This window comes from Gymnoscopelus microlampas (assembly GCF_963454915.1).
Source record: "Gymnoscopelus microlampas genome assembly, chromosome: 2".
NCBI lineage: Eukaryota > Metazoa > Chordata > Actinopteri > Myctophiformes > Myctophidae > Gymnoscopelus > Gymnoscopelus microlampas.
In genome coordinates this window covers 54,502,066-54,515,858 of record NC_139939.1, presented here as the reverse complement: position 1 = coordinate 54,515,858, position 13,793 = coordinate 54,502,066, and the positions used below count along the sequence as shown (strand labels likewise).

General features: G+C 46.1%; 3 protein-coding genes across 3 annotated transcripts in view; 1 reads left to right on the top strand and 2 right to left on the bottom strand.

Moving 5' to 3' along the window:
* myo15ab (myosin XVAb) overlaps positions 1 to 13,793 on the bottom strand; it is a gene marked incomplete at both ends in the record, with an annotated part of 156,132 nt that overhangs the window by 22,288 nt on the left and 120,051 nt on the right. Inside the window, 2 exons of the mRNA XM_084072033.1 lie at positions 539 to 650; positions 1,814 to 1,955. Coding sequence (XP_083928159.1) covers positions 539 to 650; positions 1,814 to 1,955 — 254 coding nt within the window. The remainder of the gene's footprint in view (positions 1 to 538; positions 651 to 1,813; positions 1,956 to 13,793) is intronic.
* Positions 7,731 to 9,473, bottom strand: LOC311065309 (DNA-(apurinic or apyrimidinic site) endonuclease 2-like; the record flags this gene model as incomplete). Its single annotated transcript, XM_084085574.1, has 1 exon — positions 7,731 to 9,473. One exon carries the CDS (start codon positions 9,471 to 9,473, stop codon positions 7,731 to 7,733), a length of 1,743 nt encoding a protein of 580 aa, XP_083941700.1.
* LOC311065303 (plasma membrane calcium-transporting ATPase 1-like) lies at positions 10,038 to 13,529 on the top strand (the record flags this gene model as incomplete). The annotated part of the gene is made up of 1 exon (XM_084085562.1): positions 10,038 to 13,529. The coding sequence occupies one exon, from the start codon at positions 10,038 to 10,040 to the stop codon at positions 13,527 to 13,529; it is 3,492 nt and encodes a 1,163-aa protein (XP_083941688.1).

Below are 13,793 nucleotides of genomic sequence, written 5' to 3'. Positions count from 1 at the left end.
GACCTGTTGGTTCCTGTAGCCTACTGTTAGCCTCGGAAACCCATGCCTTTTTTTTTGTTTCAAAAGAAAAAAAGCCTGGGAGAACCTTGCAGGAACGCTGGTCTTAGGACCTTGTTATCTCCTAACCAATCAGAGTGCTCCAAACCCAGGCGCTGGAATCCAGCGCCTGGGTTTGGCTCCGCCCTTCAAGACCATCGATTGGGCTCGTTCTTTCAGTCTACTGTACTGTAGACTCTGAATAATTATTATAGTATTGTGTGTGATGTCATCAGTGTGCGCCAGTGGTGGAAGAAGTACTCAGATATTTTACTTAAGTAAAAGTAGCACTACCACAATATAAAAAATACTCTGTTATATAATTGTAGTGGAGTAAAAGTACATTATTTCCCTCTGCGATGTAGTGGAGTAAAAGTAAAAGTACTGAAAATTGTAAATACTCCAGTTGAGTACCTCAAGATTTTACTTAAGTACAGTACTTGAGTAAATGTACTTAGTTACTTTACACCACTGGTGTGCGCGCACGGTGGCGACCTCTCACCTTTCTCCAAGCCGTCCATGACCTTCAGGCTGATGATGTCTCCTTTGTGGAAGGTGAGAAAGGTGCGGTCGTCTGTCACAAAGTGACGCTCGGCTACCACGTAGTTAGAGTCCTGCAGAAACAAATACAATGTTGTCGTTTTTGATTGATTGATTTGAATACTTTAATTAGTCTGAAATGTAAACAGCACATGGTACGGTGGTAAGACATTTACAGGCTAAAACAGGGGTCTTCAACTGGGGGTCCGGGACCCCTAGGGGGTCCTCAAAGTTACTACAGGGTGTCCGCCAAATCTTTGTGTGATATGATTTTCTTTTTTTTACATTAACCACTTGAATCCCTTTTCTGAGGAGAACTTTTGCCAAAAATAGCAGATCTACAAGCTCACAACGCCTCGCGCTGCGAGGCGTTGTGAGCTTGTAGATCGGCTATTTTTGGGAAAGAGTTATAGGTGTAGAGGGGGAAAAAGAGCAGCAAAAGTTGATCTGAAACATAATTTTATACAATATAGAGGGGGTCCCTGCTTCATCGCTCTCTCAGCTAGGGGTTCCTTGCCCTGAAAACGTTGAAGACCCCTGGGCTAAAATGATAACACAAAAAATGTCCTGGGGACTTGTTTCCATTGTGGTCCTATGCATTCAATTCATCAACAAAGCATAACAAAATGTACACAAAAATAGATGTCCTCAACAAATACAAACTCCATATGTAGAATGGAGAAAAGGGAAAATGACACCTCCTTTCAATGGGAATTTACATTCACCTCCCCTTGTGGTCTCCTGATAGATGTTTTTTTTCAGGCCGGTTTTTGAAAGAAACCAGTGTTACACATCCTTTAATCCATTAAGATCGGGAACGCATCTGTGTCATTTTAGTTTTTTCTTTCTTTTTTTTTAGCTATGAGCTTGTAGATCTGCTATTTTTGAAAAAGAAATCCTGAAGATTCGTGCAAATCTTTGAATACATATACAAAATGTTGGGGGACCTTGCGATGCGGATGCGGACCCCCCATCTCAAAATATGCTGTTCCAGGGACCTCCCAGAAGCAAAGATTTGAGTTGTTCAAAAATATAAATATTAAAGATTTGCACAAATTTTCAGAAATAGCAGATCTACAAGCTCATAGCGCAGCACTATGAGCTTGTATATCTGCTATTTTTGTATAGCCAAATAAATCTAAAAATGACACAGATGCGTTCCCGGTCTTAATGGGTAAAGAACCAGACAGAGTAGTGTGTGAAGAAGACAAAATGTGTTCAAACTGTTTGAACAAACCTTCTTGATCTCATTGATGAAGGTGTCGATGAGGTGTTTGACCTGCGGAGCCTTGGCCGAGAACAGGATGAGCTTCTCATTGGTCAGGTTGAACTCCAGCATGTTCTCCGACGGGATGGTCACGAACAGGATGTCTGCGTAACTATGGAACCACACAACACATGGGAAGCAACTATCAGGGAGAATCAGCACAACAAAGCATACCGTCGCTTTAGGGCAGAAACCTCTATCTCCATATTTTAAATTGTTGATATTAACGCCCTACTTGATCATACTAAAGCTACGATACTTTTGATATTTTTTTAATTTGAATCCTGAAAAGTCAGTTTTGGACATAATGAGGTTTCCACCAACAGAGACAATACCCCAGAGTTAGTGTGGAAGTGTCCTTGAGCAAGACGCTGAACCCCTAATTGCTCCCGATGAGCAGGTTGGTGCCTTGCATGGTTTCCTCCGCCATCGGTGTGTGAATGTGTGTGTGAATGTGTGTGTGAATGGGTATAAATGTAATGCACAATCTATGTAAAGCGCTTTGGATAAAAGTGCTATATAAATGCACCATTTACCACATCAGATGTGGATCAAAATTGATTTGAAAGTTCATAAATGCAGATGCGAGAGCAAGAGCAATACTTTCCAGTCATAGTTTGGGATGTTGGAATTGAAAAAGAACAGATTAATTGTGATTACAATTGTGATGCAAGTAGGGAACGAGGCAAGTTGGGAATGCATGCCCTGCGCGATTATGCGAGACCTTTACCGGAGTATTTCCAATTGTCTATACTTTTATTATATTGTAAATATTGTACCTATTGTAAATATTGTACTTTTACTCCACTACAATTATTTGAAAACTTCAGTTACTAGTTACGTTGCTGATATAAATTATTGTATTATAAAACATACATTAAAGGTAGGGTAAGTGATTTGCTTTGGTTAAAATAAGTGTTAAATAGCTCTATATTCTGATAGTACTCATTGCTAAAGGGCCGGGAAGAGCTGCACAAGCAGCAAAAACCATTGCTGACTGTGTACACGGACTGCAACTGCAGTATCCAGAGGCACCAGCCATCGTGCTTGGGGACTTAAATCAGTGCTATCTGGACACCGTGTTGCCAGGATTCGAACAATATGTTAAGGATGCGACTAGGAAAAATAACATTCTGGACAAGTGTTATGTGAACATTCCAAAAGCATATGTTGCCACGGTTGGGCCGCCTATATTGACCTCTGATCATAATGTCGTGTGCTTGACTCCAGTCTATAAGTCAAAACTGAAGAGGGGAAAACTGGAGAAGAAAGTAGTTAGGACATGGACAAATGAAAGCAAGGAACAACTAAAAGCATGCCTGGACTGTACAGATTGGGACACATTTAGAGAAGGTTCATTGGACAAAACAACCAATGTTACAAATGATTATATTAATTTTTGTGTACAGCTGGTTGTTCCTACAAAGGAAATTAAAATCTTTCCGAACAACAAATCATATGTGACCAAGGACATAAAAGATGTAATAAATGAAAGGAAAATAGCCTTCATAAACAAAGACTTCGGTGCACTCAAGTTGACGGAAAGAAAGCTAAAAACAAAAATGAGGCAGGCAAAATTGACACATAGACAGCATCTAGAGGATGCGTTTAAAGCCAAAAATCACAAAAAGGCGTGGGATACTATGAAATCCATGACAGGAATGTCATCCCCAACCAAACCTATTGTGACAGATAATGAACTTGGCTTTTCTAATGACCTAAATACTTTCTTTGCCAGATTCGAATCATTAGGCGATTCCTCTAAGTGCACTGAAATACTCAAGGCTGTAACACCTGCCCCCTCAGACAGAATTGTCATCACTGAAGAGGATGTCAGAAAAGTGTTTCGGTGTACTAACACAAGGAAAGCTAATGGGCCGGACGAGTGCAGTGCTTTTCTCCTCAAAAACTTTGCATCTGAGTTGGCTCCTGTGTGGCAACCAATTTTTCAAACCTCTGTAGACACACACACAATTCCTCTGTGTTGGAAAACCTCACACATAAAACCACTACCCAAAATCCAATGTCCAAAAGAACATAAGGATTATAGACCCATAGCTCTCACTTCAGTGATCATGAAATCACTGGAAAGAATGTTGCAACATCTTGTAAGTATAACTAAAGACAAATTTGACCCCTGTCAGTTTGCTTATAAGAAAGGTTGCGGTACAGAGGATGCGGTTGTCACACTGGTCCACTTCATTACAAAACACCTAGATAAGTCTAATAAGAATTATGCAAGGGTGCTGTTCTTAGACTTCTCTTCAGCTTTCAATACAATACAGTCTGATATTCTGGTGTCAAAGATGGTGCAGTTGCAACTGAATCCATACTTAATTCACTGGTATGCTTCCTTCCTTACTAACAGAGTACAGAGGGTGAAAGTGAACAAAACCCTCTCCGCAGCATTAACTACTAATGTTGGTGCTCCCCAGGGTTGCGTAAGCTCAGCTGTACTTTTCACCCTTTATACTGACAGCTGTCGTACTGAGGAATGTCTGTCTGAATGTCGCACTGACAAAACAGACCAATACATTCTAAAGTACTCTGACGATACAGTTTTGATTTCCCTTTTGGATAGTTCCAGTGATCCTGGACTGCACCAACACAGAGTAAATAAGGTGGTGGAGTGGAGCGATAACAACGCTCTTATCATTAACACAAAAAAGACAGAGGAGATTGTTTTTGGTGCCCCACTAGAGATACACAGATCCCCCATAACTATTCATAGTGAACAGATCAACCAGGTATGTTCGTATATATACCTAGGAGTAGTAATTGACCACCTTCTGTCATGGAAAGAACAGATTGAATCAGTGGGTAAGAAGACAAAGCAAAGAGTCTATTTCCTTCACCGTTTGAGATCTTTTGGTGCTAGTAGACAGATTCTTCTTTTGTTTTTCACTTCTGTTATAATGAGTGTTCTTCAGTACTGTAGTACCACCTGGTATGGATGTCTGTCTGTAGCCTTAAAGTCACAACTGCTGCAGCAACTGAACATTTGTTCAAAGATTGTTGGACAGCCACTTCAGAGGCTCTATACAACTACGTATAATGATAGTATGATAAGGTTGGCAAGGAATATCACTTCAAACACTAGCCATGCTTTGTATGGAGAATATAGGTTGCTGCCTTCAGGAAGGAGATACGGTGTTCCTACATACAATAAGGTCAAACTGAAGAGGTCCTTTGTCCATCAGACGACACTGAGGCTTAATCAGGATTTATAGGCCAAGGGTAGGCTGAGAGGTGGACATTGCTCTTGTCTTTGTATGTCTTTATGTATGTATTTTGTATTGTGTTTTGTTTTTCTTGTGTCATGTCAAATGTGTGAACTGTTTATTGTTGCATACATGGCTGCTGGGTCGCAAGACACATTTCAGTGAGAACTGACAATAAAGTATTATCGTATCGTATCGTATTGCTATAGAGTGTTTGTTCAGTAAGAGGAGTCTCCTTGTCTCTCCAGCTCTTTATTAAACAGAAAATGCATTTTCGTTTCAGTTTCAGTTTCATTTCCAATTTTATCCAATCAGGATAGTGATGACACTAAGAAATGAGCAGGCAAAATTGGAACTGGAACACTATACAAATTAAGCTTAAAATGGGTACTTTCTCCTGATTGGCTGAGATTTTGACACCTACCGAAAAATGTATTTTCTGTTTATTAAAGAGCTGGAGAGACAGGGAGACTCCTGTTACTGAACAAACACTCTATAGCAATGATTACTATCAGAATATTGTATTTTAACCTTTTAACAAAATACTTTTTGTTTTAACCAAAAAATATCACTTACCCTACCTTTAACCACTTTTATTTTATACATAGGCTATTTTCAAACATTTTTGTACTTTTACTTTTTGGTACATTAAGAAAATTTTGATACCAATACTTTTGTACTTTTACTAAAATTAAAGTAAAGTAAATTTTGAATTCCAGATTTTTACTTGTGACAGAGTACTTCTACATTGCAGTATTGATACTTCTACTTAAGTAAAACATGTTAGTACTTTTTCCACCACTGCTATAAATGCACAGAATCTCTACATGCGTGCGTGCATGTCATGCATGCTCCCTTTTATGCCCATATAAGGACATCTCTATGTGTCTGTCCATGTCCCTTTTTATTCCCGTATATGGAGAACCATGTCACCAGTATATGCCCATATATGGGCATATTGGTCGGATCAGCGGTTCTGCAGAACCACCTATCTGACTGACTTGATGGCGGGCACTGCACTCCCTCGGGTCCTCAGTGTAAGCACGGCGAGTTTGAAGTCGAGCGGTCGGTCGATTTGCGAGATACGTGAAGGACAGATTCACTCACACACACACACACACACACACACACACACACACACACACACACACACACACACACACACACACACACACACACACACACACACACACACACACACACACACACACACACACACACACACACACACACACACACACACATTTGCATAATTTATGGAAGGGTAGTAATGATCTGTTGACTCCCTCTCAGTGTGTATTGAGTGTTGTGTCAGAGTGATTGTTATTTGGGGGCTTTAACTGTGTTCTCTCCCTCATGCCCCTCGGGCACGTGGAGATGGAGAGCTGAGCTGTTTACTCTTCTACCCTTCTAGCTGTTCCAAACAATGAAAAGACAGTTTGCTGCCTTTTGAGGTTTACTAGCTAACTGGGCTGAAACCCGTTGGGGACGATTGTCTGCTGTCCTCATCGTACCCATTGTCAGAGTACCCATAGTACCCATCAATCTGCCTGTGTCCCTTTCTGTGTCGAGGTCCAGTAGAAAGGGACAGAACTCGCGAGTTGCAAAACAGCAGAAAATGAGGATTCCATTTGGTTTCTTTCCATATTAAGCAGTATTTTGCGAAAATGATGTGTTGTAACAGTGGCAGGGCAACATTTTAATTGTGTTACGTTAAGTTTCTATAGAGTTGACAGCTCTTCTGAAATGTGCCAATGTGGGGGTGATTAGAGGAGTGGCTAGGGATTGAATAAATGACCCATTGTTCACGCCGATTACCAGGAGCTGAGAGGTGCTAGAAGTGCTAATTCTTTAGAAGGGATTTTCTCAGTTTGGACTATTATGGTTTAATTAACAAGATTCAAATGAGCATATCTTCTTCAAATGTTTCCATTTTAAAGAATGACACGTCATTTGAAAGCTCACATTCTGAATGAAAGATTACCATGTCTCAAACCACTGTACCTGTAGCCTGGTTCCAGACCATAGACCCCGCCCACTCTCTGAGTGGACTGCCCCTCTTGGTCTGGTGTTGTAATGTGAACCTAGGATTTATCCGGTACAAAAAGTACCGTCTAATGAGAGTCGGAGGTGGGGGTGGGGATCCCTTGTGATTGGTGTAGGGAAATTATAATCCCCTCCCCCTTGTAATCGCCTACACTGGAGCCAATGTCAGACTGAAGCTCCACGCAGCTTCAGTCTGATAATCAGGCTACTGTACCTGGTCACATGGAGATCTGTCTAGGACTGACAAGGACTGACAGATACCTCCATATATGGGCATAAAAGGGACACAGGTAGACAGATACAGAGACTTCCATACATGGGCATACAATGGACATAGATAGACAGACAGACAGGCGAGTACAATCTGTGTACTCTGACAAAGGTACGACGTAGGTGTGAGGGCCGCTATGCGGCCCGAACCTCTAGTACAGTATATGGGGTTTGCAGATTTATTGATATTTTATGGACAACGGCCGGTTCAACCGACTTTCCACTCTGCACATCGTTAACTTTGGTCCCAGAGATACGCATGCCAAGTTTGAAGTCAATCGGTCAGATGATTCTCCAGATATCCGCGTGTCCATCCGGACAGAAACTCGTAGAGTTGTTATAAAAAAACGTCATCGTTTCCCCTTGCCGACCCACCTGAAAAAGTCACAGCGAGCCTCGGGGTTGGAGGCGTGGCCCTGAGGACGGGCACACACAAAGAACTGCCTGCCCATGTTAGGCCCCTCCTTCTTTACGGTACGGAGGACGCACGGTTCCCCGTGGACCTTACAGGACGGCGGCGGCGGGGGCCCGCGAAGCACCGACTTCCAGAACGACGTCGGCGACGAACAGTTCTTGGGATCGGCGGTGGACACAGAGGTCACACACTCTGTTGTTGTTGTTGTCTTTTTCTCTGTTTGTTTGTCACACTCCTTTTCTGTGCTGCTGTCGGGTGACAAACGTGGAGACGCGTCACCACAGGAACGCTCTACGACGTCACAGGCGTCCACGCCTGTGATTGAGGGGACGTTCCGTTGAGCGTTGTGGAGGACTGTCTGGGAGTTCCGTGAAGGGGTCACTCGATGACCGACAGCTGCGTCGGTAGGCTTGGGTTTAAAGAAGGCAAGCAGGCTGCCCTGTGGCTTTGCTAGAGGTTTTGTCGTTTTGCTTTTCTTCCCCTTCGGTATGGCGGACTCCAACGTTAATGCTCTCTTCTTTCCGTTGGGGCTCCTCGCTGCTCCGAGCGGGTTCGTGTTCTCTCTCCTCCTCCTCCTCTCTTCAGCATCTTGTGATCCGGGCAACGGATCACTTATGGCCTCGGTTTTAGCTGCTCGTCGGCCCACCTTCGCCAGAAAGCGGGAGAGCTTCTGCTGCTTTCCTGCAAACTCTGGCAGGTGTCGAGTGCAGAGGGGAGGGGTCGTGGAGCTGGGCAGAAGCGTGCCGCTGAGCTCAGCCCAGACCGGACAGTGGTCCGAACCCTCCACCTCAGGCATGATGTCTGCTGCCGAAAACCGCTCCACGGCCAGCGAGCGGTCGGCGAATATATAGTCGATGCGGGTGCCGTAGTTGGTCTTCCGCGCTCCGGTGAGCGTGCACCAGTGTGTGAAGGAGTCGGAGCGCGTCGGGTGGAAATGACGAAATGTGTCCACAAATCTTCCACCGTGGCTCGAATCTGATGAAGTCTCCCCCGACTCCTCATCCTTCACACTTATGTTGTGTTTACAGTCATCGTGTAAAAAGCCATTCAGCCATTTTCTCGCGGGGTTCTTTCCAAAATCACCAGGGTCATCGGGGTCACAGTGGTCTATCGGTCGGTGAGCTATGTTCATGTCTCCTAACACGATCACGTGGCTTCCAGACTTCAGCAAAGCTTCAGCACGACACTGAAGCAACTTGTAGAAACGCATTTTGAAATGCTTCCGCTCCGGCTTTTCGGGGTTGCCTCGTGGGCAGTACACATTGACTACCGTAACCGTTTGTGCTTGGTTTTGATACGTGGTTGTGTGCTGTGTGATGACGGCTCGCCCTTCGTTGTCCAAGAGCTGCAGCTCCTCTGTGGAGAACTCGTGATGGTCACCGTAGCAACCAACGGAACCTTCACGGTTGGTCAGCAAGCCGCTGAGACCCTCTTCGGCGGCGAAGGGCGTGGCGCCGTCCTTACAGTACGTAGCCACGCCCGAATAGCCGCTGCGTCCACGACTGAAGCTGAAATAGGAGCTGTATCCATCAACAATGGCACTTCTTTCGTCCAGTTGGTCTCTTGTCACCTTGGTCTCCTGTAAGCAGACAATATCTGCATCCAGTGAATCGAGAGCTCTTTTAATTCCTCCTTTAAACGTCCTGATGCCGTTTATGTTCCAAGTGACGATCCTCATTGTGTACCTTAATTTTATTGCATTAATTGTAGGAGCAAAAGAGCTCTGCAGGAGCTGCAAGTGGCTTTTTTTCCCCATCTATCCCAGTCCCGCTAACTGGCATCTGCATGCACCTGTCTATGGGAACTACCATCATGGCTGCTCTCTCGAAGATTGAAGCTTTCTTTCAGGAAGAGGTTTCCTTCCACCATTTAGCCAAGCGGTGTTGCTGCATAGTAGGCTACCGCCGTGACAAGGCAGTGAGACAATGGCGAATGGCGTAAAAAAGTAATTTAGTCTGTCTGTGCATGTTACCCCGTGTTGCCAAATGAGATGTCCAAATATGGACATTGTCGAACGCATTCCTAAATATGGATGTCTACAGCACGGCGACATCACAGCAAAAGGCCTAGATATGGATGTCTACATCACGGTGATGTCACAGCGAAAACTGTATTAAAAAGAACGCAGACTATATTTCCTTGAGGCTTGGCATACAGTGTTAGTAGTAGTGTTCTGATACCCTTAAGTTGATTGCTATCAACAACCTATTGACTCAAACACATTCTATGCGAAGACCTCACGATGGAGGCCAGCCATGCCGGAGAGTTTGGCTGCACGCTCACAGAGCTGCGCTCGCTCATGGAGCTCCGGGGTGCCGAGGCTCTAAGCAAGGTCGAGGAAACGTATGGGGACGTTCGCGAACTCTGCAACCGGTTGAAGACGTCACCTACAGATGGTCTTAGTGGGCAGCCCGCAGACATGGAGAAGAGGAAAAAAGTGTTTGGGCGGAATCTAATACTGCCAAAGAAGCCAGAATCGTTTTTACGATTAGTGTGGCAAGCACTTCAAGACGCAACTCTGATAATCCTTCAGGTGGCAGCCATAATTTCATTAGGACTTTCTTTTTACAAAGCTCCAGGTTCTAATACAGAAAATTGTGGAACAGCAGCTGGTGGAGTGGAGGATGAAGGCGAGTCAGTGGCGGGCTGGATTGAGGGCACAGCCATCCTCTTAACCGTTGTCCTTGTGGTGTTTGTGACCGCTCTCAGCGACTGGAAGAAAGAGAGACAGTTCCGGGGGCTCCAGAGTCGCATCGAGCGAGAGCAGAAGTTTACTGTCGTCCGTCACGGAATAGTCCTCCAGATCCCTGTTGCTGAGATCGTGGTTGGTGACATTGCACACGTTAAATACGGTGACCTCTTACCTGCCGATGGCATCCTCATCCAAGGGAACGACCTAAAGATAGACGAGAGCTCTCTCACTGGGGAGTCAGACCATGTCAAGAAAACCCAGGAAAAAGATCCCATGCTGCTGTCAGGAACCCAGGTAATGGAGGGCTCAGGGAGAATGGTGGTCACTGCCATTGGGGTCAACTCTCAGAGTGGAATCATCTTTACCTTACTCGGAGGTCGTGCTGGTGCTGAGGGTGACGATGACAATGACGAGAAGGAGAAAAAGAAGAAAAAGAAAAAAAAGAAGAACAAGAAATGGGATGGATCAGTAGAATATCACAAGAAAGACGAAGCCACCCAGGATTGTGATGCCGTAATGATAAAGACTCTGATCAGTGATGAAGGGGCTGATGCAGAGGACAAGAAGAAAGCCAACCTGCCAAAGAAGGAGAAGTCTGTTCTCCAGGGCAAGCTGACCAAACTAGCTGTCCAGATTGGTAAAGCAGGTCTGTTCATGTCAGCCATCACTGTCATCATCCTGGTGGTGCGTTTTTTGGTGGACACCTTCTGGATCCAGGGCTTACCATGGGTGAAGGGCTGCACACCAATCTATGTCCAGTTCTTTGTCAAGTTCCTCATCATCGGTGTGACTGTCCTGGTGGTGGCCATACCAGAGGGTCTGCCTCTGGCTGTCACCATCTCCCTGGCTTACTCCGTCAAGAAAATGATGAAGGACAACAATTTGGTGCGTCACCTGGATGCGTGTGAAACCATGGGCAATGCCACTGCCATCTGTTCTGACAAGACGGGCACACTCACCATGAACCGCATGGCTGTGGTTCAGGTCTACATTGCAGAGGAACACCACAAGAACGTCCCTGAACCTGAGAACTTGCCAACCTCCACCTCAGATCTCCTGGCCCGGGGCATAGCGGTCAATTGCGCCTACACTTCCAAGATTATGGCTCCAGAAAAGGAAGGCGGTCTGCCGCGGCAGGTGGGTAACACGACCGAATGTGCTTTGCTGGGCTTTGTCACCAACCTAGAGCTTGACTACCAGGCCATCCGCAACGAGATCCCCGAGGAGAAGCTGTACAAGGTATACACGTTCAACTCTGCACGTAAATCGATGAGCACCGTTCTGAAGAACGAAGCTGATGGCAGCTATCGCATGTTCAGCAAGGGAGCCTCAGAGATCCTGCTCAAGAAGTGCTCTACGATCCTGACTGCCAATGGGGAGTCCAAGGTGTTACAGCCGCAGGACAGAGACGACGTGGTGAAGAATGTGATCGAGCCCATGGCCTCCGAGGGCCTGAGAACCATCTGCATGGCGTACAGGGACTTCCCTGCCTCGGAGGGAGAGCCCGACTGGGACAATGAGATCGACATACTGACTGACCTCACCTGCATCTGTGTTGTTGGCATTGAAGACCCTGTCCGACCAGAAGTCCCAGACGCCATCAAGAAGTGCCAGTCGGCCGGCATCACGGTACGGATGGTCACGGGGGACAACATCAATACAGCCCGAGCCATCGCCATCAAATGTGGCATCCTGCAGGTTGGTGATGACTTCCTGTGTCTGGAGGGTAACGACTTCAACCAGAGGATACGTAACAAAAAAGGAGAGATTGAACAGCACCGCATAGACAATATCTGGCCCAAGCTACGAGTACTAGCACGTTCCTCTCCTACGGACAAGCACACTTTAGTCAAAGGGATCATCGACAGCACAGTGTTGGAACAGCGGCAGGTGGTGGCAGTAACAGGCGATGGTACAAACGATGCACCTGCCTTGAAGAAAGCTGACGTTGGGTTTGCCATGGGCTTGGCTGGCACTGATGTGGCAAAAGAGGCCTCTGACATCATCCTGACCGATGACAACTTCTCCAGTATCGTCAAGGCCGTCATGTGGGGGCGGAACGTCTACGACAGCATCTCCAAGTTCCTTCAGTTTCAGCTCACTGTGAATGTGGTTGCTGTCATCGTAGCCTTCGTCGGAGCCTGCATCACACAGGACTCTCCACTAAAAGCGGTCCAGATGTTGTGGGTCAACATAATCATGGATACATTAGCGTCCATGGCCCTGGCCACTGAACCCCCTACTGAGGCCCTGCTGCTGAGGAAGCCCTACGGTCGAAACAAGCCCCTCATCTCCCGCAGAATGATGAAGAACATCCTGGGACAAGCGGTCTACCAGCTCGTTGTCATCTTCACACTGCTCTTTGCCGGTGACAAGCTCTTTGACATCAAAAGCGGGAGGGACGCGCCTCTCCACGCCCCGCCCACGCAACACTACACCATTGTCTTCAACACCTTCGTGTTGATGCAGCTCTTCAACGAGATCAACGCCCGCAAGATCAAAGGCGAGAGAAACGTCTTTGCGGGAATCTTCAACAACTTGATGTTCTGCTCCATCCTCCTTGGCCAGGTGGTCACCCAGGTGGTCATCGTGCAGTGGGGAGGGAAACCATTCCACTGTGTAGGCTTGTCTATCACCCAGTGGCTGTGGTGCACGCTCCTGGGCTTCGGAAGTCTGCTGTGGGGCCAGGTGCTCACTTCCATCCCCACCGGTTGTCTGAAGTTCCTCAAGACGGCAGGCCACGGCACCAAGAAGGAGGAGATACCCGATGAGGAACTGGACGATATGGACGACATGGAGGAGATCGACCACTCCGAGCTGGAGCTCCGCCACGGTCAGGTCCTCTGGTTCAGAGGTCTAGGTCGCATCCGGACCCAGATCCGGGTGGTGAACGCATTCCGTACCTATGAGAGGACGGGGAAACGTGAGCGACGGACCTCCATCCATAGCTTCATGACCAACCCGGACTACCAGATAGAAGAGTCTCACTCAGATGACATCGACACCATGGGGGGAGTCAGCAATGACAGGGCTACAAAGTGAGTGCAAATTAAAATGAAAGGCATGACATGACATTCAGATTTACGAAACATTAAAAGTCTTTATCATGGTCTTTCAAACGTGTATTAACACATTTATTGCCAAGATATTAAACATAGTTTTCTATCCCCATGCCAGCGTCATTTTACCTTAAATCAACGATCGTTGAAACGCCGTGGAAGATACATTGTGTACAAAAAAAAACACGAAAAAGAGTTCCTGTTGGTAGGCGGAGGGATCTGTGAATCCACAGGGACAATAACGTTC